The sequence below is a fragment of the Aspergillus thermomutatus genome (genome assembly GCF_002237265.1).
Source record: "Aspergillus thermomutatus strain HMR AF 39 chromosome Unknown NODE_1, whole genome shotgun sequence".
Classification (NCBI taxonomy): domain Eukaryota; kingdom Fungi; phylum Ascomycota; class Eurotiomycetes; order Eurotiales; family Aspergillaceae; genus Aspergillus; species Aspergillus thermomutatus.
In genome coordinates, this window is record NW_020798048.1 from 111492 (window position 1) to 135772 (window position 24281).

Below are 24281 nucleotides of genomic sequence, written 5' to 3' on the forward strand. Positions count from 1 at the left end.
ACTTCTATATCACAGTCTAACCCTTGTAACAATTGTTCTGGTCAAGTTATGTCCAGGATTGATTCCACTATGGATAATTCCACGAGTCTACCGCCTGGTCAATTGGACAATCTACTACGGATAAGTCAACGGAGATGGCGCGATAAAGTCCCCGCTAAAAATATTTCCCCTCTATCTATCTGCTCTTTTGATTCCAATTACCCTCATCTGGGCAAATCTTGAGTCACATTGACTCTGCTACAAGTGTAATTGTTTGACCTTATACCATTATCTCGGCAATCGACTGTGTAACCCTCGGTCTGTCATCGGAATTGAGCTTGCAGCATGGCACAAGAAGTTGAAAACAACAACAATGACCATCTGGTCCAGTCCTCTGACCCAGAGCACCCCGCCAACCTGATTCCCGAGCTCTGCCGCAAATTCTACAACTGGGGTTGGGTCACTGGTACTGGTGGTGGAGTGAGTAGTCACGTCCTTGGTCGCGGAAGACGACTGCCGCTGACCAGAGTATCTATTAATGCACAGACTTCGATTCGTCGCGGCGACCATATCTTCATCGCGCCTTCTGGAGTTCAGAAGGAATTGATTCAGCCGCACAATATCTTTGTCCTGGAGTTCCCTACTCCCAAGTACCCTCCCTCCGACCGCAAGTACATCCGCAAGCCCCTCGAACTGAAGCCGTCCGCATGCACTCCACTGTTCCTTACTGCTTTCGAGCGTGGTGCGGGCTGCTGCATCCACACGCACTCCCAGTGGGCTGTGTTGGTGACGCTCCTGGTCGAGCGTGAGAAGGGTCCCGACGCTTGCTTCGAGATCAGCAACATTGAGCAGATCAAGGGTATTCCTCGAGGCAAGGGCAAGGGCATGCTGGGGTTCTTCGACACACTTAAGATTCCCATCATCGAGAACACTGCGTTCGAGGAGGATCTCACCGGAAGCTTGGAGAAGGCCATGGACCAGTACCCGGACACCTACGCTGTCCTGGTGAGGAGACATGGAATGTGAGTTGTATACGCTCGTGTTATCATTGAGCCCATGAAGCTGATGGATGTGTACAGTTATGTTTGGGGCGATGACGTTGCCAAAGCCAAGACGCAGTGCGAGAGCCTGGATTACCTCTTCCAGCTTGCTGTTGAAATGCACAAGCTTGGTCTTCCATGGGTCAAATAAACGCGCAATCCAACTAACGACTATCTAAGGATGAGGACATAGCTCAGGGAAGGGGGTCCCTCAGCAGAATAACGACGAAGCATGCGATATGATGACTAGGGATGCACATTGTATATGACGTTACATGAAATTTGTCTATAGAAATTTGAGAACCTCTCGGCAGGTCAACGACTACTCAGTACGATTAGGCCTTAAGCCAGCGAAAACATCTAGGCGTATCTGACATATGCATTCCACGATTCGCCGAAGGAGACAAATTGCGGAACCACATCCATCACTGTAATACAAGCTCAATAAGTATCAATTATGCTCTCGATCACTTGTTTCGTCGAAAAGTACGGAGTAATGGTATCAAGCTCAGCAGTTGCTTCTATGCAACATAACTAGGGAAGCCTTGGCGGGGGGAGCCAGGCCGGAACTTAGTCGTTGGACGACCGCGCGGATCATCCGTCTGACTTCTACATACAATCTCCAGCTGTCAACTACAATCGATAACCCTCGTCGGCTCTAGGTCTTGTTGTCGTTTCGAGTCTTTCACCCAGACCGTTAGTCTCATCATCTCTGAAATATTAGCACCCATTGCCGTCAAACCCATACAGCTATCATGGATCTGGACGCTGGAGACTCCCCGTGGGGCGGTAAGCAGGCAGCACTGTCACCATTCAACTCCAAATTGCCATCTCTGATTGAAAGCATAGATGTGCCCTCGCAGTCAAGTCATGGTACACAGAGGCCGGAAACTGAAGACGCTGGTATGTTCATTCGGTGTAATACGTACCGCGCACTCCCTCGTCACATCCGAGACATGAGCTCATCGCTTCTGTAGCCCCAGAAAGATCAACACAACCAGCCAGCCCAAGCGCTATCCGTTCACCTGTTCGACGAAACCCGCGAGGTGCTCGCAAAATCAGCGCGCAGGCGACCAAGCTGGAAGCTGTGGGTGACGCCGTAGATCCGCTTGGACCGCTCGGAGACAAGCCCGACGAAAGTCTCGCCCCAGTCAACGAGCAAGCACCAACACCACCCCAGAAGGAACCTTTTGCAGGTCGCGGTGCTCGTCCGACGTCGTCTACATCGCAAAGATCTAGTACTGGTGGGCTGGGAGACTCGGTACACCTGGAAGAGGATGGTGCGGGGTTCAGGGGACCGCCACCCGTACAGCCCCCGACAGACGCGGACGAGACGAAGAGACAATTTCAGCCCAGTATCAGCATTGAAGAGGCTGCAAAGCCGACATTTCAAATCACAGTGGGTGATCCGCACAAGGTCGGAGATCTGACAAGTAGTCACATCGTGTACCAAGTTCGAACGAAGGTCAAACTCCCTCTCTACATTTTCATTCATGCATGGGGCGCAAAGACGCTGATACTGGGTACAGACAACGTCGAAGGCGTACCGACAACCAGAATTTACCGTCAGCCGCAGATACCGTGATTTCTTATGGCTCTACAATTCCATGCACAATAACAATCCCGGTGTTGTTGTGCCTCCGCCGCCTGAAAAGCAAGCTGTTGGCCGTTTTGATACGAACTTCGTTGAATCTAGAAGAGCTGCACTTGAGCGCATGCTCAACAAGATTGCGACACACCCTATCCTGCAGCATGACGCGGATCTGAAGATATTCCTGGAAAGTGAATCGTTTAATATGGATGTCAAGAACAAGGAGAACAGGGAACCGGATCTAGGTCAGAACAAGGGAATGTTCAGCTCCTTTGGAATCAGCGTAGGTGGAGGTGGAAAGTTCGTAGAACACGATGATGTGAGTCCTTCCTTTGTGGTTTGCTTGCTGTCATGTCATCAAGCTAACTTGAGTCGAATAGTGGTTTCATGATAGGAAAATCTACATGGACGCGCTGGAGAATCAGCTCAAAGCTTTGCTGAAGGCGATTGACGTCGTGGTCGCGCAACGTAAGGGATTGGCAGAAGCGGCTGGCGATTTTTCGTCTTCACTTCATGCCTTGGCGGCTGTCGAGTTGTCCCCGGCCCTTTCCAGTCCATTGGACGGACTGTCGGATTTGCAGTTGCGCATCAAGGAACTTTATGAGCGCCAAGCACAGCAGGATGTTCTGACACTAGGAATCACCATCGATGAATACCTTCGCATCATTGGAAGCGTCAAGACAGCTTTCTCTCAGCGACAAAAAGCCTTCCATAGCTGGCATGCGGCAGAGTCTGAGCTGCAGAAACGGAAGAATACCCAGGAGAAGCTACTCAGACAAGGAAAGACGCAGCAGGATCGCCTCAATCAAGCCAACGCCGATGTGGCCGACGCGGAAAGAAAGGTGCACCAGGCCAGGTTGTTATTCGACGATATGGGCCGTTTGATGCGTAATGAATTGCAGAGGTTTGAGAAAGAAAAGGTGGAGGATTTCAAGTCTGGCGTTGAGACGTTCCTGGAAAGTGCAGTGGAGGCGCAGAAGGAGGTGAGTTTTGCCGAGCTAGTCAAGCTTCTGATCCGATTCGCTGATGAGTGTTACAGTTGATCGAGCTGTGGGAGACGTTCCTCCTGCAGTTGGATGCCGGTGAAGAGGGTATTCCCTTCTTTGCGCCTCCTCCTGTTGCAGGCAATGCTCCTGTGCAACCGCCGACAGACGAAGCCACCGGTACAGCTCCAGTGCCTGCGGAAGAGGCGACGTAGCTCATCGTGGGCTAGCTCCTGACCTTTCTCGCCATGTACAACTGAATCGCGATGATGTTTTGGCCTAATTTGACACCGGATTGAAGTATCGTTCCGCTGGTGAGCTGCGATAGCCGTTTAAGCCGCGCTGTGCATGAGAGTGTCTCACTTGTTCTATCTCGCGCCGAGCACGCAACCCAGATACCATTCGAAGCGTGTATGGCTAATGCTTTCTCTGAACCTCTGAACCCGATTCTCATTTTATTATTTCCATCGGACTGTCTCTATGTTGTCTTCCGTGTAAGCTATAGTTGACTCTTTCAAGCCCTAGTAAAAGTGACATGTTCAAGGTCCAATTCAAATAGTATGCTGAAATTCCCTTCAGATGGTATGATGTACATGTACGTAGGCCATAAAACCGACAAAGATGAGTAAGAAACCGTGCAACCAGAAAGAACATAGAGAAATCTCCATACAAACATCAAATAGGCCTCCTCCATCAACGCACCCAGATGAAGATTGCGTTGTAGCCATCCACCCTTCCTAGCGTATCATACACTCACAAATCCACCGTAGCCTCAGCCCCAAAAGGATCAACCTATTTCTTCTTCTTCGGAGGTTCCTGCTCCATCTCCTGGCCAAACGAACTAATCAGGTCAAGCAAATTGTCGTCTTCCTCCTCCGCCAGCGCGGCCTCAGCGGCAGCAGCGGCAGCAGCCTCCTTGCCCTTAGCAGCGGCCTTGGTATCCGTCTCCCCTTCAACAGGCGTATTCGCATCCCAGCTCCGCCCAAACTTGGCTCTGAAGGCGGCGAGTCGGCCGGCCTCGTCCTCCTCAACGTTCATCAGCTTGCTGGACGAGGGGTTCCAGAGCAGCGAGTTGCGCGTGTCTCGGGTCGAGCGGTAGACGGGTGTCGGGGAAGTCGTGCGGTGTGTGAAGGTGCTGCCGTCGGAGAGGGTGATGAGCTGCGTGAAGGTGTAGGGGCGCTTGGGGCGCCGGAGGAGTGTGGCATGTCGACATTGCGAGCAGATGTAGGTGGCGGATGTCTGGACTCGGGCGGTGCTGACCGCGCTGCGGCGGAGGGGGATGTGGATTGACATTTGCGTTTGCTGATAGGGAGCCCGGGATATGTAGAGTGAGGATAGTTCGATGGCTGGGGTTTGAATTGGATTGGGTATCGCGAACGCTGTTGTAATGGTTTATCGGTCGATGGGTTTTGGCCGAGAAATTTCGCGGATCGTTCATGGATCTGGGGTTATGTAAGCAGTAAAGCCTCCGCTGTTTTTTCTCATCGTCTGGGGCCGCGGAGGTTTCTGCGTTAGATACAATATGGTGCCAATGTGATAATGGCTGTCAATTGAAGGTTGTCGAAGGATTTGCTGGGCTTTCAGGATGAGTGTGAAGAGACTTGATGGTCTTTTTTCCCATTGTTCCCTCGTACATTCGCACATTATACCCTGAGCTCCACCTCATCGAGAGCTCCGTCCGCTCTCCCATCGGCGGGATGAAGCTCCCATATTCGCTATCCGTGCTGTCGGCCAGAAATATCAGGGTTGGTATGGAAGACTTGCCCCGATTCCTTGCACTTTCCACTTGTTCATCGTCTAACCAAACATGACCAGAGCAACAATCCATTCTAGCTCTACCTAACCGACTGCCCAACTTCCCTGTCCGATGCGAAGCACCTACGCAACCATGGCCTCGCAGACAATACGGAACATCGGCTCCCGCTTCGCAAGCTCCCAGCGAGCCCAAGAATCCGGCCTCAGCCCGCCCCGCGCTTTCACTGACCGATCAAATCCGCCTGCTCATGCGCCGTGTACCCTATCCCGTCGCCATCATCACAGCCACAGATCCGCAGGGCCCCGTTGAGAAAGCCTTCCGCGGCATGACCGTCTCCTCCTTCAACACGGTGACACTCCATCCCTCACCCGTCATCTCCTTCAACGTGCGCCGACCATCGGAGACCCTAACCGCCCTCCAATCCTCAGGCCGGTTCCTCGTCCATCTCCTAGCCCCGACCCGAGCAACCGCAGCCCTGGCCCGGGATTTCTCCAGGGGAAACCACAATCTGGCGCTCCTGAGCGGAAAGGGAGACTTTGAATTCGCGCAGCATGTCCCCGCCGACGGGTCTGTCATGAGACCCCTCCCCATCCTGCGACGGAGAGCCATCCGCCAGACGGGCCAGACGAGTTCCGCCGAGGAGGAGAGCGTCGAGGACTTTCCATTTGTGCTCGAGTGCCAGCTCAATCCGCAACGTGTAGAGGTCAACGACCACACAATCGTTGTTGGAACCGTCGTGCAAGCGCTCTCGCGGCACCTTCCTGAATCAGAGGCGGAGACGTCAGTAACGTCCGGCTCTGCAGAGGATTTATGCCTGACATATGCTAACACCAAATTCTGGGAAATGGGCCATGAAATATAACTATCGAGACCTAGAATAGGGGTTTCAAACAGGGTCTCGATAACTCCGCCCACACTCGTATGATTGCATCCTGGCATCGACTGACAGGTGAATGCAATCAATAATGTCCATCAAGAGCGCGATGTGTCACCCCAAGATTTGCGCCGTATATACAGGTCTTTGGCGCTTATGTACATAGAATTTCCCTTACGAGTGAAAAGAAAATAAATCACTTATCAAAACGACGCAGAAAGAAGTGTAAAATTATCTACCTTTCGCACCTTTGCAGGTTGACTACGGTGGCATAATACTACCAATCGAACTAAGACGGCTCTTGTAGGCAGATTCTCTACGAGAAATCAAACTCTGACGATCGCGACGGGGCACACACACACACTCCGAAGATTGACCAACAGAGGAATGATATTGGACACTTCGGAACGAGCAAGTCAGGGCAAGTGGTAGGCTTTTTGATTCTTTTTATCCAAGAAATCTACACAGGATGAAGGACGCAGGATTGACTGTTCTCAGGCGACGGGAGTTGAGCGGAGCACTAGAAGTCGGAGAGAACTGGGAATCTCATCTCGACATCAAGTACCAAATCACACCGAGAGAATAACACAAGCAGAAATTGGAGACAGAAAACACGCAACCAGGAGTACCCTTGGGATCCGCACAGAAGACTCTGCACAAACCTCCTGAACCTGCCCATGTCCTAGTTGGTTTTACCGTACACAGAGCTAGGACTGCCGCTTCCGCTACCACTTCCACCACTTCCATTGCTTCCGCTACCGCTTCCACGGCTACCCGCCCGTTGAAAAGGGCTGGAAGCAGGTCTCAATCCCGAATTCAGAGCGGTATTGCTATCGGATCCCGAGCTTCTCTTGTCAGCAAGCAACTCAGACAAGTCGAGCTGGAAAGGCTGACGACGACTCGAGTCCATGAAGTCAGAGCCATAGAGGCTGCTCCGGGCAGACCGGTTCGAGAAAGATCGATCACGATAGACAAAGTCCGAATCGAGGTGAGAGCTGGCGTTGACGAAGGGGGAAGATGGGAAGTTGAGATACGACGGCTGCTGCACCGGACTCGTGGGGTGAGAAGATGATGCACCAACCGGAGAAGACGCGGTCTGAAGAGGACTGGACTTCAAAGGCGGGAAACTGAGCCCTAGCAGTGATCTGTTGCTCGGCGCAGTCGACGTCAATGCGCCCAGTGGCAAGGCTGCCTCGGAGAACGGATTCGTCCCAGGCAAATTACCCTCAGGGGTCAATGGACCAGAATCCAAGAGCATCTGCCGGTGTTGCTGCTGGATGGCTTGCTCGATAGCTTCACATTGTTGCCAGATTTGTTGTGCGCGCAACTGGTACTCTTGCACAGACTGCCCAATACTGGCAAACTGCTCGTTGAAAGTTGCTTCGAGTTTTGCTTGATCCTGCTCTCGGGCGAATTGTTCTGCTGCGCGACGCTCGCGTTCATTGAGCCCTTGCGCATTAGCAGAGACAATCCTCTCATATTGTTCGTTGATCCTGGTACGGCGGCTTTGAAGACGCTCCCGCCTCTGAATCGCAGAGCTCAACTCAGTTTCCAATGAGGACACTTCACGGGCAACAGCGGACCGAGCGGAGACGAGTTCCTCCTTTGCCGAATTGAGCAAATTCAGCTCGTGTTCGTATTTGGCTTTCTGATCCGACCATTCTCGAAGTTCTTCTTCAGGGACATTTTCCAGGTTGTCAAGCTGATCCTCAAGCAAGGCAGTGGCCTCTTCCGTTTGCCGAATGTTCCTTTCCAGTTGCAGCGAGCGTTGTTTCTGCCTGTTTTCGTCTGTTCCGCTGTGTAGACGATGGTTGTAATTGTCAAGCTCCTTCCTGATTTTGGAAATGACAAGCTTGTGATCGTTCTTAGCCTTTCTGAGCCGAGACCGCTTCTCATTCAACTTGGCTTCAGCGTTGACGATAGAGTTTTTCAGCGTAGTCGTTGGGGACGAAGGACGATACGATGGCTGCGGTGGAGTTGACACCAAAGAGACTGCTGCTTTGAAGAATGAATAAAACATCCCAGCATGTGAAAGATACAAAGGGTCTTACCTTGTTCCGCATCATTGGTCGCAGGAGTTTTGACACTAATGACGCATATCTCCTCATCGGTATCGCTCCGCACGAACGAGCAAGTGTAGGCACAATTTGGGGCTAGACCGGAAATCTCGCCCCGCCAGTGTACCATACTCGATCCTTTTGGCGCATCGTGCACTCTGCATATCGTGGCGGTGGCCCAAAGGGCTCCATTCACGCAGACGTAGAACGGTTCCATATCCTCGCTCCCTATACATCCAGCTTCACAGGCGCCCGAACCGGTTGAATCATCCGCCGAAGAAAAATCACCCGCCGCAAATTTAATAGTCGAACCATCGATTTCCGTAATCCATACAAGTCCATCGTCCAGGGAAACACCTTGAAGATCACTCTCGGTCATGGGAAGACCGCGAGCTGTCTTCGACAAAGCCCTAGAATGTTCATACTCTCTCATGACGGTTATCTTTGTGCTTGCCAGTGCTGCCCAGAACGGCTGACGACTCCGCACCTGATTCGCCTGTCTCCTGCGTTTTTTCGCCGAGAGTAGTCGATCCCTACCATCCTTCTGTGCGGTCGGAGTGATGAGTTGCCCATCAGCACCAATATAGGACGAAACACTGGCCCCTGACTCGAAGGCAGAATCGATCTGTGTCTGCGAGCCGGCGGACGCTTCCGTGTCGATGCGCTTGCCGGTGCGAGGAGGATTAGGCGTTCTGTTCTTGGCCATTGACCGTCTCGCCATGGCGGTGCCTGCTTGGGCCAGTATATGGACAGCGAGTAAACTCCGAAGCCAGCTCGGCGACGTCTGCGGTTCAGTGCGTCGAAACTCAGTAGGCAAAAGATGCGAATATTGCGACAACATATCGGGACTGATGATGTTCGAGGAAAGAAGATGACCTATAACAAAATCCTGTATACCTTTGCTCCGTACAAGGTGCATTATCAAAACTATACCAACACAGAGGGTGTTTACCCCCCCGTTTTTTCCAAATCCTCCTCCACCTAGGGTGATGGCAACCTGGACGTGGGCCAAGTCAAGCGCGAAATTTTGCGCCCAGGTCCACATGAACAAGCCCCATATGAGAAGACAGAATCCATCCATCGCGATCATTGTACCGAGAGAAGGAGTCCCGGCGGGGCCTTGGAAGATGTCGAAATTGGACGTCAAGGAACCAGCCGACGCACCACTAGGAGGCAAGAAGGTCAAAGAGGCGAACAAAAACTGAACCAGAGTGAGAACCATGGGTGGAAGTTGGAGCAGGAAGATCAGGATGGCGATCGTGTCGTACACGGGGCAGGATTTGAGGATAGTCGACGCGAGTTGAAGCGGGTTGATCGAGGCATTCGAAGCTGACCTCTTGGCACCGGTCGCCGACTTCTCAGCACGACGCGAAGCCAGTCCTGCAACATCGCCACCAGTGTGCGCGGCGACACCGTTGTTCTGCACATACGACATGTCGGCATTGCCCTTGGCGTATCCGTTCAATTGATCAGGCGCATTGCAATCCTCCTTGAAGTTATCCGACGTTCCGTCGAGCTTGGTCGATGCTGCGGTCGTTGTAGGGATGGCCGGATCGCTGGAAGAGCGAGACGAGGGCAAATCGACTTGAGAGGAGGAGAGAGAACTGGACGCAGAGCCGCCGTTGAGATGACCGTTCAGATGCCCATTGGATTTCTGTTTGGCCACTTTCTTCCCTGTACCCGCGCTGCCATTCTCATGCCGATTGCTATGACTCTTCCTAGCCGTAGCCGATGAACGTGGCATCGACAGAAGAGCCTAACACCCCAGGTCCGAGTCAGCTTGGCAGATTAGAGCCAAGGACTTGGACCAGGCGGGTGAGTGAAGACGGAGACAATTTGGGAAGAAAAAGGGCAAATGGAGGAAGGACGACTTGGAAGGGGCGAGCAGGAAGGGAGAAGGCGAGATATCAGGTTGGCAAAAGTGCGGGAGCGGGATGAAAAGGAACGACAAGAGGGGGCGTCTGACAAAGGCGGTCGGTAGAGAGGACTAATGGTAAATGTAAGAGAGAAAAAGGAAAAGACAAGACAAGACTGTAGAGAAGGAGGATGAGAAACTGAGGGCTGAGATAGCGTGGCGGGAGGGGCGGATTGGAGAAATGGAAAGGAAAGAGGAAGGGAAAAAGAACGGAGGTTTTTTTTTTTGGTTTTCTCGGAATCTGGATGGACGAGAGACGAGGCGGGAAGAAAGAGAGAGAGAGAGAGAGAGAGGGAGTCTTCCCAAGGTGAGTAGCGTCGTAGGAATCTACGTTTTTCACCTTTTTACCTTAGGAGTCTAGTTTAGAGGAAGGTTGGAACTGATCGTCAGAACCGGACCAGAAAAAGAAAGAAAAGAGAAGACGATATGAGCCAATGTGAGCCACTCGGCCAGATTTCCTACTGGAACTTTGGGAGAGAAAAAGGACCCTCAGCCCAAGGCAGTAAGGCTTCCGCGTCCGCTAAGCACCAGAAGGGTAAAGTCTGTGGCCTGAGGCATCAGTAACTATTTGCTTGACCAGTTGGCAGATCGATGTGTATGGTAATTTACCAGCAGATTACAGATTACACATTACATTACCAGATGGGCTGATGGTAGAGCAGCGCCTCATTCCGGTTGGCTGCCGAGGTTAGTTATTTTTGGGAGCATCACCGGAGATCGAGTCAATTACTGGTATTTTCTATCTTGCACGAGAAAATGAATCTTCGATCATCACAGTAGCCTTGAGCATCATGGTATTGTTTAGGTTGACATATTCTGATTACCCTCATTCGTTCACATTGTGGCTGTGTTCTGACAAGTCAATCTGACACAAGGCAGATCTGTTGGTCTCCTAGAATGTACTCCATAGTCAGACGCTTGTTTCAAAAAGATCACGACGGTAACGGGGTAAGCTTCTTCCTAGCTTGGCAGCTTTCCGATAAACTCCTGCAAGTTTCAACCCTCCCATGACACTTCTCTATCACTTTTAACGCGAGCTTTTGTTATCTTCGTATTTCAACCTCAAAGGACTCGGAGTCTAAAATCCGTCCAAGACGAGCCTCATATGATTGATGCCAGATCACTCAAGAGTCACCATGTCAATCGTTTCACCAAGTCCTCGCTGATATCAGCAGCGTCCTCTATCTCTGGGATATACGGGTATGATTCGGCCTTATTGTCAATCACCTTTCACTGCTCTCTAGCACGACTACGTGTCCGGCATCTATCGCAATAAGATTACTGCCTTGATAGGTCAACAATTGCCATGGTACATGACCTACTGCTTGCGTTCCCAGTTACCCCTCACTGACGCAGAAACTGGCCATACAAATATTCTCTTCTTTGTCAGTATATCTCCTGCCGCCATGCACAGGGGATGTGCTGTACCCAGAATCATTAGAAGCAAGACGATCATCCGATGATCAAATCCTCCGCTTTCTCTGCGGGGTTGACCTTCTCAATTTGACAGCTACAAAGCGCACAACGCCTGATCTGGTAAAATGTGATGCCAGTCAACTATTTGGAATAGCGGAGATTCGTTCGAGCAATGATTCTTGACCCCGATGGTTGAGTTGACCGTTTGTATTAATAGTATCTCGCCGAAACTGGCTGAAGTTACCTTCGAGGCTATGGCTCGGTGCATGATAGCGAAAGAAGTAGATGAATACGTTTTGTACTCAGCATACGGAGTATGAACTACATGACTGTTGATTCTTGATTGTCAATCAATCTTTCTTAGGCCGCTCTTCATTGGATCAACTGAAAGAAACAGGGAATAACGATGAATGATCGACCGGTTTTACCCCAAAGAGGATAATCGTGCCAAACTTATTCTGGGTATTTCGTCGGAGATGTCCCGGGATTCGACGGTCATATGATACTAAGGTTCTGTTCGTGGCTAAAATCTAGGTAAGGTATCAAATCCATGATCCTGGATGTACATCGATGGTTCTGGGAACATGAGAATTGTTTATGGCGCCATACCCTTCCATGGTACATCGCTGTATGGCTCGGTTTCCCTTTACAGCGGGTTGTACCTATATATGCGAGGACTGAAAACATGAATGCAATTCCTCGGTTGTTTTACTCAGTGCCGTTGAAACTGAGTCTCGTCAACGAAAAGCAACAGACTTATTGATAGAGCTCAAAACGCGAATCGATGTAGCATTACAAGCTTCGAGTTGACAAAAGTGGTCATTACCATCAAGGATTCTTCCACTTTGATCATCAATTTCATCAAATGGTTGCTTGGTCACAATTGTGAGCTTCTCATAGTTGACACTGCATCGAGGCATGGTATATAGTGCCATGGGACAGCGTACAGTTGAAGAAAGCAAGCCTCATGACCACGCCATCTCAACCAAAGATGCTGTACCAAGGTTGACCACAGCAGAGATCCCAGGGTCTTCGTTCTTTCCTTGCTACCCCTGCGATCGTCTTAAGCGGAATCAAGCCAGAGATGTCGCTCCCGCGCAGCAGAATGAAACTTCGAGACAGGTTGAGCGCCTTCTGGGAGAAAGTTGTGGTGGAACTGGACGTATCCATTGAGTTCTGGCCTCCGCACACGTGGGCGACAGAGGTTCGCTAATACCTTGTGTTTACTGGGCTTGGGTATGTCCAAGGGTCGTTCTATCGCAGGACCTGGTTATGCTGAACGACATGGGAAGAATCAGGTTAGTGCCGAGCATCATGTTGTTCAACGCTCTTTTTCCCCTTTCGCTCTGAGTTGCATCTGTTGAGCTTGTGATGATGCGTGTCCATCATTCAGCGTTCCTCGCGCCATGCGATGGGCGGGCGTTTGGCAATGATAATAAGCATTCCCCTGATTGGCACACCTCGACCATGCTAGAAAATTGGGCGCCTCTGGAGAAGACCATGCATCGCCCTGTCGAATTTATGACTATACACTAGAGCAATGGTCAAAAGGGCCGCATGATATTCTGAGAGCTAGCTTCCATGATGAGGATAGAGAAGAGATCTTGCCCAGTGAAGTTGGGGTTTGAGAATGAGGAGAGCTTTCCTGTACATTTGGGCATTCAAATTGTGTTAGAGTAACAAATATAACGATAACGTCTAACTCTCTTTCGGGGAATATCGTGGTGTCGCTGTTGGGACCCCAGCATAGAGGACTGTTCCATGCCCGAATGATAGTGGAACCTTGGTGACCAGACAATCGAAACTCTGTAGTTTCGAATCTATAGTTTCGAGAAACGCGACAATGCACCTTGGGGCCTTCTTTCGAGTATTTTCTTGAGCAGGCCAAGGTACACGCACGGCAACACACAGGGGACGGAATACCCCGTGAAAGACGACATTTCAATTGAGAGAGAAACCAGAGGTACGGGGTCGCAGCCAGCTGGAGGATCGTAATCATGCACTTGAAAGGATCAAGAGCCAGTCCACTTGAGTCCTACCACTTCGTCTTGAGAGATCTACATTGACTTGGTTTGTGTTGGAGCTAAACAATATCATCATCTCACTTTTACTTATGACCTACACAGCAATGATTGCAAGATCAAGACACATCAGGCAACTCATTTCCCTGTCACTCTTCATTGCCTGGTCTATGGCTGTCCTGCATTAGGACTAGATTCTACACCCTCTAGAACATGAGTATAAAGATCTTGAGGAGTCACCTCACCTTAGAGCCTACAGCTTTCATTTCCTCGCAGAACCCATATCCTCAACAGCGCCCTCCCGATCCCAGCTTTCCACCTCTAATTTGCGAACTTGCGTTTCAATGTCAAGGATCTGCTGCTGCCAGTGTTTCCTGGCTCGCTCTTGGAGTTCCCACATTGTCTGAAACTGCGCCTCGACGAATGGCGGTAGGGTAGTCTTCTTGTTCTGCTTGTAATCGTACACGACAATGTCCTCGTGCACGCGGGCAGCAGGTCGCTGACGCGCTTCGGATAAAATCATAGCCTGGAGATAGAATGCGTACTGGGATTGCTGAGCTGAGGACGGGTCGTGGACTAGTTTATGGTAGACGGTGACTTTGTCGGGATACGTCATGGGCTGCGGCAGCAGGTGCACTCGTCAGTAAAGAATCGGAGGGTCAAGTGGCATGACTACCTACGAATTTGTAGTCGATTTTGATACTCCGGACAATGACGCCAACTCCTCTTGGGCTCACCAGATCCATCCATTCCTTCTTGTGTGCTGGGTCTAAATGTACGGCGAAGTTGCGCGTGAAGTATACCCGTGCGGTTTCGGCGTATCGGAGATACGTGACGTTATTGACGTGTCCTGGATGGTAGTGTCACAAAGCTCAGCTCCATCTGCAGCTACGTCCAATTGTATAGGGAAAAGTCCACATACCCTGGTCCATGGTCAGTTTATCTCGGTGTAAACAACGGGGTGAATCGGGCAATGCTCACCATGCTATCCTGTCGCCAGCGCAGAACATCCTACATCAGCGTGTTTCCATTACAAGAGTTTTGCTTCCATAGGCCCTACCATTTCTCCCCAAGCGACCTTCTGCCGATATAACCCCCTCCTCCATTCATCCGTCAGATAGCCCTCACTGCCGGCGATCAGCTCGCGCCAATCGCGCGCAATGCGCTGGAGTATGTTTCCTGCTTCCTCGACCTGTGGCGGCTTCAGGCCGAACATCATGCATTTTCCAATCCGTCTTTTGATCATGGTAAGCCATCGCGGATCAATGGAGTGGGGTTTGGATGGGGGTTGTTTCGAAGCCAAGGAGTGAGCATCCTGGGAGATGGGCGATGTCGAGAAGAACTGGGAATAGCAAATTGAGGCTTGAGATGTGATCGCAGTGAGGCGCTGCCTTTTGAGTGTTTGGATTGCGATCATTGTTCAGCTGGACTATGTACAACAGGGATAGGGGAGAGTCTAGGATTGTTGCTGGTCTAGCGCCCAGCACTGTCACTCAAAGGCACCGAGAAAGCATGGGGCCGACGGTTAACCCCGGGCACTCCCCACTCTCCACCTTCAGCAATGCCGCAATCGAAGGTATTAACCTGATGTGATAGGCTTTCAGGGAGCCCATTGACTGTCATCCAGGAGAGTAGGCAGCACTGTTCTTGAGTAGCATCTGATAATAATATCATGAAGGTGGTCTAAGCAAGCTCGATTTGAAGAGCAACTCGTCTCCATAATAAGCTTCTCCGCACCACATCAGCTATATATTCCGCAACATCGCGGGGATAATCCCTGAATAATAAAGTAAGAAACCATGTACCGTTGAGGTGTGAGCTTTCCAATAATAACAATCAATACTCCAGAAAGCTAAACATACTGTCAAATAAATTGAGCCGGAGCTGCATGCTTAGTAGTCTAGTCCGCAGTCCTCACCTGAATTGGTACGGCATAATAATAGCAGGGCGCCCGCGCAAACGACGTCACCGACATCTTCCGGCTGCAGAAACAACCGCATCCCGACAACATCTTGCAGCCATCGCACGCTGACACTGACCCTTCTGGTCTCCTAGTCAATGCAATAACAATGGCGAATCCAGAGCTCCGTCGACAAGTCATCAATATTTACAAAGGTATTTGCTCCGCAGTTTGTGTTCCATCTATTCCGCTATTTCGACCCTGAACCGAATTGCCTTCAGCGGATGACTATATGCGTTTATCTCATTCGATACTAAGTCAGATACTGCAGAACTCCTCTATCTCGGGCGCGAATACCCTCTTGGATATGATTATTTCAGGCAAAGGCTACATAAAGCCTTCTCCGGCCAATCGCATTTGACCGACGAAGAACAGATTCGGACAGGGATAGCGAGGGCAGAGTTTGTCAAAAAGGGTATGATTGAAGTCTTCGTATCCAGAAATTTGGGGGTCGCTAGGGTCGAAGTTTCAACTACTAATAATTTCCGCATCAGAGATTGAAGCTATGTAAGAACAGGAATTCTACCTTTCCCTCTCCCCCAACGCCGAGGGCCTACCCTTCCACAAACCACCTCTACACCGATTACAAACAGGAGGCACTCAGAAGAAGAAAATTATTACATATATCCTAGGATAGTCACTGCTGGACGACCGTTTATCATGAGGAGACCGTTCATATCATGCATCCACACACCCGAACCTTCAGTCATGATACTGATGAGCAAACCAGGTATTATCTGAAGCGGTACCGCACGCTGAAACAGCGGTATGAGAATAAATAAATGCAGTGGCGGTGCCTGAAACCTTGGGTGAATGTTCTGAAAAATATACAATCGAAACACAAAATAGACTCGGGGGTATCACCAATTAGGACCGTGAGCAATAGCCGATAGAATTTTTTTGGCATCCAAAACACCAAAGCCTCTTTATCTTTATGACTTCACCGGAAGTTTCGTCAAGCAGGGTCTATCTTTTTCGACCCCACCAGGCACTCACTTCCAGGCACTCTCCACTCGCGAGGCCTCCTTTCTGAAACAAGTCGTTTATCATTGCAGTCCACCACCTGTCCCACTCATCCCTGCTTTTCCCGCTGGCCTCCATGAGCATCGGTTCCATGCCTTCGATCATTTGAATAACAGTCAGAAGTGCAGTTCGTCGGATTGACATCTGTTCCGCGGTCAATTGCTTGCGTGGGCGACCCCCTTCACGTTCCCATCGCAATTCTCCCAATGGAATGGCGATACGACGACTGTCCACCTTTTCAAGGATGTCAACTTCGGCATTGAAGGACAAACCAATTGTGGCGCATGGTATCGCAGTGAGTTTCCGGCGATCAAAGGCTTTCTCGACCCAGGAATTATAATCCTGGAGAAACTTGTTCTGAGCTCCGGTGAAGGGTGTGGCTGGTGAAAAGGTATACGTCGCGGTGGTGTCCGCGATTTCCTGCTCTCTTGAAGCTAATTTGCGAGCTGGGGCGGGATTCGGAAGCAATGATCGAAATACCCAGTCGGAATCCCATACTTCTAAAATCCCTCCGGATTTGAGGACACGCAATGGTTCACTGAGACCGGACGCCTGCTGTGCTGGACTAGACGGACACATTCCCGCGTCTTTGATGAACACAAAGTCAAAGTAATCGTCCGGGTAAGGCAGGCGGGGCTTGCGTAGGTCATGCCGCTTGAAATGCCAGTTCACACCTTTCTTGCGCAAATCGGGGGCCACTGAAACGAGGTCGATGCCGTGAAAGGCGATGTTGCGATGGCCGCGACGGGCGAAATGCTCATGACACATACTGGACCATAATCCCGACCCGCATGCGATCTCAAGAACTCTTTTGGGGGGCTGCTCGTTTAGCGACGGCGTACAGAAAGGGCCTCCGAAGACACGAATGAGCATAAGGGAGCGCAATGTCTGGCGGTGAATTTCTGGCAGGTCGCATGGCAAAGGATAGAGATTTTCGGGGTCTCTGAGATAGGTGCGGTCACCTTGGCGGATGAGGGGGTAGGAGGAGTAGTCGTTAATGGAGGAGGAGAGGGAGGAGGTCGAAGTGCCTGCCCACGTAGGACCAGTCGAACTCAGAGTGGAATGAAGGTCGGACCCGGAGGCCACGGGGGTGAAGGCAGCTGGCATGACATCCATATTTTCGAGTTGGGAGCTCTATTTTTCTTCACCAGTCGAGATGTGACACAATTCTGCGATGAGCTATATGCATTCCTGCCCCCTTCGTGATATATTTCAAGAGGGAGAATTGAGCCAAGTGATTATACCATTGTAACAGGAGGAAGATGAAGAACAATACGACGGACGGACAAAGGGTCAAGGTCGCAGGCAGAGACAAGACAGGAGGGGCAACTTAAGAAATGAGAGGTCAGGTAAGTTAGTTGAAGCAAGTCTGGACTCCGGAGAAAGAGAGATAGATTGATCCATGGGACTAGAAGACATGAAGAGAAGGAGGGGGGGGGCAAAGACCATCGCAAAATCGTGGTCCAAGTCTCCGTTTCCGCGACCCTAAAAACGACCCTCCAACTCCACTGGGATGACTCCTACAGAGTGCCTAATTTCTCTCTTTTTTTTTTTTTTTTTTTTTTTTTTACCTAGGTAAGGTAGGTCTGGGAGACTGGGACTCTTGTCGGGAGTCTAAAGAGTTAAAAGGAGAAACTATAATGTCGTTTAAATTACTCCGTAGTAGTTAGGTAAGGTACCGCTTAACGGGAAAACTACCCTGAACGGTCCTAGGTATCACCATGATTTCAAGACAACCTGAACCCGAGACACAATTAAGACCAATAAAGTTGACAGTTATTGTTGTCGAAAACTAGGGTGTCATCGTCATCACTCTCATTTTAGCCGGTCCTTGTCTCGAACGGAGAAGAGCGATACTCTGTGGGTGGCGGAATTCCTGGATAGTAGCGAATACTCTAGCCTGACTCTCAACTCAGACTACGGGACGTAATCCGTAGATAGGCTAGAATCAGATGTCCCCGCTGACCGACGCCCATCAATTGATCAGGGGCTCTTTTTTTTGTCTTTCATTTTCTTCAATTTTGAGTTTTTTGTTTCGGTTACATATCCAGACGAGGTCTGGAGGCTGTAGCTAGTCTGCACTGATACTCTGCACTCTGCAGAGTACTAGCTCATGCAGAAGAAGTTAAAGCACACCCTACGGAGTACACACTAGTACAAACTACTACACAAATACTCAGTGGTGGTGTCGAATGCAGATGCAGAAGCAGAAGCATCGACCAGGTTACACAAAATGAAACAATGGAATGGCAATAGTCGATTATCTCATGATCGATACTACCTTGTACTACGAAGAACTGGTAGACTACGGTCTCAACCGAGTAATACTATATTCTATCTACGGAGTATTCCATAAGGAGAGATCATCCGTCCCGGAACTCGATGATGAATGGACGTTTAACTGGAGATTTCAAGGAATCAAGTTCCCTCCCTCCCCCCTTGCAAAAAAATAATAAGAAGAACAATATTTAAAGCCTCTAACTCTCTCTCACCCATTACGGAAATTGCCAATGCAGATTGCCAACTGGAACGGACATCCAGCCCAACCAGAACGCCCTGGTCTGTGTTCCCGAGGAGGCTAACGTAGGTACGGTCCAGCCTACAGGAGTCTAGTGGCTCTAGTTTGGGACATTAGTTTCTCTTGTTGGAATCCGGATGTCACCCGAGTTGTACCTGAGGAAAGTCCAGGAGAGACAAATACAAAAGGTAGTTATGATGGAAGTACCGAGTCCAACATCTTCCTTTTCTTTTTTTGATGTGATTAGCTGGGTACTTGTAGCCTACTTGTACTGCAGAAGGAAGTATCATCCGATGACAGATAGTACCTAGGTGTAAAATCTGACTCCTCCATCTGATGTATCCAACAGTGCTGAAAACGGCCAACGAACGGGCTCCAGACGGGCTCATGCAGGTGGAAGTTACGGGTGGCGGTCCGTTACAATATGGACACGTGCCTGCACAGGTCACATTGTGTACTGAGTACACTAAGTCACCAGTAACTACGTCCATAGTTGCTGTAGTTGCTTTCAGGCAGGTTGGTAGAATCTACGAGTTTCTACTCCGTAGCTTGAAGGGATTTAACTGAAAGATGAAATAGAAAGTTGTCTGAACCATCCACTGAGGACTATCTATCATATATACCGGGAGCTACGGTTCCCTATCTTAAGGCAGATATTCCGAATGAAGAATCCTTCTCCAACTCTTGACTTATCTTGGCATACTGTAAGCGATCAACATAGACATGGCCGACTGGCGACTCGGATTCTGTCCCCGTCTCCTTAATTGCGATAGTTTCTACTATCCCTGACTTCGATGCTAACAATGAAATTGTTGTCAAATATGTACAATTGTCTATCTCTCCCTGTCATTGATCCAAAAGCCGACTATGCCATCTGCAAGATAATTCATCCATCATATTTAGTCATCCAGTCAAATGTTGGCGTACCATTTCCGGACTTGATATCAGCTGCCTCGAATACAGTTCTCTTATACATGTATCGACTACACATCCAAGCGAGGCAGAAGGATTCACAACCGTCAAAAGTCCAACGGTACTTCCGTCTCTACGAAGCAAGTCTACTTTCAAGTAGTAGACTTATGACCTCTGCAGTTAACCAATAGTACTGGTCCTCTATTGTTTACGCCACGCTGAAGTTGAAATAAGTACTACGGTAAAGCCGGACTGGTGGCGATGTCTGAGCATTGTAGGTCGGGCTCTGTTCTTAGATGGTTGATGTTGGTGCACTGAGGCCATTGTTCCAAGCAAAAAAAAAAAAAAAAAGGCCAGGAAAGGTCAATCACGACGGTGTACTGGAAACACGGAAGAGGCTATATATAGTAGGATGTTTACAACATCGTTGAGCCTGTATCCTTGTAGAATGAGGCTGAATTGTCGGATTATTTCTTGGATTGATAAGCATGCCTTCTAGGATGAACGGTGATATTCCCGCCTTCCAGAAATTGTTGGCCAGCCGTGATACTGGACCAGATCGAGTATGTATGGAGTAATGTAGCACAATCTCTGCTCGGAGTCTTCTTCGATGCGGAAACAGCCTCGATCATCGCTTTTCGTTACAGTAAGTCAACTGAGGACGCGATTGCATTGATAACCCTGAAGATCAATGAGCAAATCAAGATCGAGTAACTATGCAACAGAGCAGCTGATGCGAACTATTTCAAAGATCTGAAGCCAAGTGTCGAGGGGAAGCTGGAGATTTGGTGTGTTGAGCTGGTCTTGGCCCTGTCATTGTTGGCGAATCATGTTCTCGGATATGGCATCACGTGATGGTACGACTCCCGCCTTCGATGCAAACCACTTCGCAGCATCAAGGCGACAAGACTGCCATCTCGACCAGACCCTTGATGCTTCTACTTCATCAATCGATAAAGATACTTGTGCGCATAGCTCAATTTCCTTGGCTCATCTACGCTTTGGAGCCTTGATAGCCATCCGGTACAGGCTCATTGCCCGGGACCTCCTCCCTCAGCGCTTGTGACTCGTTCGCCCGCCCGCTCTCCCGCCCCTATCGTTTGACCATCGCTCCCTCGGTCGGCAGATTAGTGAACGCTAGAGACTGGAACGAGGCTGTCCGTGGTGAATTCCTCTGCAGTCAATACTTCGGAAGGACTATCTAGGGGGCGGTTCCGCTTCAGGACCCCATGTTGAAGAGAAGGAGAGACCGCATTATTCGATCCTCGACTCCTCCTTTCTCTCCCTCTGCTGCTCTCAGCCCTGTGTCGTCGACTCGAACCGTCTTCACAAACCCGCTTCAAGCAACCCGCTCACGGTTTCATCTGCCACGTTAAATGGCAGATGGTACCTACAGGTTCCAGCAGCCTGGGGCCGGGCAGTTCTTCTTTCAAACGCAACCACAACAGCACTCTCACCAGCGACACATCACTCGAAACGGGACGAATTCACCCACTGGAAGACTGAAGTTCAACCACGATACTCCCTCACCTTCCCGATCTCCTCCTCTCAGTCAGGCCGCGGCTCTCAATCCATTCAACATGTACAGCCAAACTCATCAAGGGCAGCATGTCATGATGAATGGCGGCCAAGCCCACCAGCGGTTTGGCATGCAGATCCCCAAGTTTCAGTCGCAGAGTCATCACCCGCATCATACGCAGCAACCTCATCACCACACGCTCCACAACCAAGCTTCACACAACATCAACCACCAACACAACTTCTCGAGCGGGGCATTGGCTTCCGCGACTCCCCACTTCACCCCAAGCCACATGCAAAATGGGGCTCACACTAATGTTGACGAAGATATTGACGAATCGATGAATGAGCACTGGCAGCAACAACTTCAGTTGGCCGCGGAATCACGGCAGGCCAGCTCTCCCCACTATCATGCCCGGTCAGTCGCGCAACAAGCCAAGGGCATCCAGATCGCCCCTAGTCAACCTGAGACACAAGAACAAGGCCCCGATGGGCAGAACGGGGTGGTCAAAGGCAAGGCGTCTTCACGGCAAGGTTGGCACGCCTTGGATTTCGGCGGACAGGGACTGCGCGCGCTTTCCACGTCTCTTTTCAACTATGTTTTCCTGGAGAAGTTGTACCTGAATCATAACAAATTGAAAGCCCTGCCACCGACCATCGGGCAGCTTCGAAAGTTAAGTCACTTGGACCTGTCAGGCAACGATCTCACCGAGCTCCCAGAGGAGATCGGTATGCTCACGAACCTGAAGAAGCTCTACCTGTTCGACAACAATATCCGCACACTTCCTTACGAGATGGGCTACCTTTACAGGCTGGAAACACTCGGTATTGAGGGTAATCCGCTGAATGATGTCTTGAAGTCTCACATCATGAAAGAGGGTACCAAGGCTTTGATCAAATATCTCAAGGAAGAGATGCCAGGTTAGTAGATGCAGATCTTTTTCAAGCATTCTTTCTTGCACCAGCTACTGACACTGATGGCAGTTCACCTTCCACCCCCGGACCGGGACTGGGTTGTCCTCGACGAAACCGCCAGCTCCTCGAACCATCGTACCGACAAAGTTACTGTTTTGTCATACAACACACTCTGTGATTCCTCCGCGACACAATCACACTACGGCTACGCTCCAGCTCGCGTTCTATCCTGGGAGTTCAGAAGGGAGCTCATCTTGAACGAGCTCAGGTCTCACGATTCGGATATCATTTGTCTTCAGGAAATCGACCAAGGAAGCTACAATGAATATTTCCGAGAACAGCTGGCTTACAATGATTACAAGGGTGTTTACTGGCCGCGAGGAAGGGCTATGGGGATGCAGGAGGAGGACGCTAAATGTGTGGATGGATGTGCCACCTTCTTCAAGGGCAGCAAGTTCATCCTTCTCGACAAGCAGTTGATCAATTTTGGCCAGACAGCCGTGCGGCGCCCCGATGCAAAAGGTCAAGACGACATCTATAACCGACTATGGCAGAAGGATCATATTGCGGTTGTCGTATTCCTTGAAAACAGGCAGACCGGTTCGCGGTTCATTGTTGTGAATGCCCACCTCTACTGGGACCCAGCGTTCAAGGATGTGAAACTGATTCAGACGGCTATCCTGATGGAAGAACTCACCAAATTGTCGGAAACGTATGCCAAATGGCCTCCGTGCACCGACAAGGCTGCTTTCAGATTCTCCAAAGAGGAGGGACAGTCAGAAGCGCCACCCCTGGAGGAACCGGCGCCATCCATGCAGTATGCCAGTGGCGATCAAATCCCTCTCCTCATGTGTGGGGATTTGAACTCGTCTCCGGGGTCGGCAGCATACAACCTGATTGCGCATGGTCGGCTCGACGAGGAGCACCCGGATTTGGAGAAGCGTCTTTATGGCAATCTCAGCAAAGTCGGTATGACCCATCCTTTCAAGCTGAAATCCGCATATGGAGCTATTGGCGAACTTCCCTTTACGAACTACACGCCAGACTTCAAGGATATCCTTGATTATATCTGGTATTCTTCAAACTCGCTTCATGTTTCGGCGTTACTCGGAGAGGTGGATAAGGACTATCTACAGAGGGTGCCCGGATTCCCTAATTATCATTTTCCAAGTGATCATATCGCATTGTTCGCGGAGTTTACAGTTAAAGGGAAAAAGGGTAAGGTCGTGGAGGCGGACTTTGGGCCGCAACGGAATTGAGGGAACGGAGCATGTTGAACGTCATGAGACTGGTGTTTGTGTAGCCGGTTTTTCTTGTTCTTTCGGAAACTTTGGGGGCCTTTCGTGTATCTCTGGTGTTGTTATTTGCTTTGCTCTGTTGTTTTCTACATTTCTTGTGGTTACATTCCTTGCTTTTGCTGTCATCCGAGGGCACTTGCTCAATTGAACTCGCTTGTCATGTTCTTGGAAAGTAGTCAATTGCGCGGTATCCTTTTCTCCTCCTGGGCCTTCTGCGTCTTTGGTGTCTTCTTGAGTGCTGCTTCCCTGTCAACTCAGCGGTGCCCCTGCCACAATCGACGCCATAGGCAGCGAATGCGGCGTGAGGTAACAGGAGAACATCGCCCTGTCTTTTCATCTTCTCAATCTAGGCGAATGGGGTTCATCGCTGCCGTGTACGTCTTTCTTGATTTTGCTACTTCATCCATGAATCAACGCCGTGGCCTCTTGAAGTGAGACAACAGGCCTGCTGCTGTTCGAATTACCAATTAGCTGTTGTGATCGTAGCGATAAGTCAGATTCCCTG

General features: G+C 50.2%; 8 protein-coding genes across 8 annotated transcripts; 4 read left to right on the plus strand and 4 right to left on the minus strand.

Annotated features, from left to right (window-relative positions):
• Nucleotides 1-324: 324 nt before the first annotated feature.
• Nucleotides 325-1170, plus strand: mde1 (methylthioribulose 1-phosphate dehydratase MDE1; the record flags this gene model as incomplete). Its single annotated transcript, XM_026762105.1, has 2 exons — nt 325-1001; nt 1059-1170. The coding sequence occupies 2 exons, from the start codon at nt 325-327 to the stop codon at nt 1168-1170; spliced, it is 789 nt and encodes a 262-aa protein (XP_026619021.1).
• A 604-nt stretch (nt 1171-1774) lies between these two features.
• CDV56_108522 (sorting nexin 1) lies at nt 1775-3502 on the plus strand (the record flags this gene model as incomplete). The annotated part of the gene is made up of 6 exons (XM_026762141.1): nt 1775-1808; nt 1869-1922; nt 1997-2472; nt 2549-2929; nt 2991-3431; nt 3467-3502. The coding sequence occupies 6 exons, from the start codon at nt 1775-1777 to the stop codon at nt 3500-3502; spliced, it is 1422 nt and encodes a 473-aa protein (XP_026619022.1).
• An 883-nt stretch (nt 3503-4385) lies between these two features.
• On the minus strand, nt 4386-4886 carry CDV56_108592 (mitochondrial 54S ribosomal protein bL31m; the record flags this gene model as incomplete). Its single annotated transcript, XM_026762211.1, has 1 exon — nt 4386-4886. The coding sequence occupies one exon, from the start codon at nt 4884-4886 to the stop codon at nt 4386-4388; it is 501 nt and encodes a 166-aa protein (XP_026619023.1).
• Nucleotides 4887-5197: 311 nt separating this feature from the next.
• On the plus strand, nt 5198-6211 carry CDV56_108606 (flavin reductase family protein; the record flags this gene model as incomplete). Its single annotated transcript, XM_026762225.1, has 2 exons — nt 5198-5342; nt 5409-6211. 2 exons carry the CDS (start codon nt 5198-5200, stop codon nt 6209-6211), a joined length of 948 nt encoding a protein of 315 aa, XP_026619024.1.
• Nucleotides 6212-6905: 694 nt separating this feature from the next.
• On the minus strand, nt 6906-10024 carry CDV56_108648 (putative ubiquitination network signaling protein; the record flags this gene model as incomplete). Its single annotated transcript, XM_026762267.1, has 2 exons — nt 6906-8218; nt 8275-10024. 2 exons carry the CDS (start codon nt 10022-10024, stop codon nt 6906-6908), a joined length of 3063 nt encoding a protein of 1020 aa, XP_026619025.1.
• Nucleotides 10025-13894: 3870 nt separating this feature from the next.
• On the minus strand, nt 13895-15049 carry CDV56_108794 (thioesterase family protein; the record flags this gene model as incomplete). The annotated part of the gene is made up of 5 exons (XM_026762413.1): nt 13895-14251; nt 14313-14482; nt 14525-14555; nt 14614-14643; nt 14693-15049. The coding sequence occupies 5 exons, from the start codon at nt 15047-15049 to the stop codon at nt 13895-13897; spliced, it is 945 nt and encodes a 314-aa protein (XP_026619026.1).
• A 1509-nt stretch (nt 15050-16558) lies between these two features.
• Nucleotides 16559-17731, minus strand: CDV56_108838 (class I SAM-dependent methyltransferase; the record flags this gene model as incomplete). Its single annotated transcript, XM_026762457.1, has 1 exon — nt 16559-17731. One exon carries the CDS (start codon nt 17729-17731, stop codon nt 16559-16561), a length of 1173 nt encoding a protein of 390 aa, XP_026619027.1.
• A 3690-nt stretch (nt 17732-21421) lies between these two features.
• CCR4 (CCR4-Not complex 3'-5'-exoribonuclease subunit Ccr4) lies at nt 21422-23737 on the plus strand (the record flags this gene model as incomplete). Its single annotated transcript, XM_026762528.1, has 2 exons — nt 21422-22484; nt 22548-23737. 2 exons carry the CDS (start codon nt 21422-21424, stop codon nt 23735-23737), a joined length of 2253 nt encoding a protein of 750 aa, XP_026619028.1.
• Between the last annotated feature and the right edge of the window lie 544 nt (nt 23738-24281).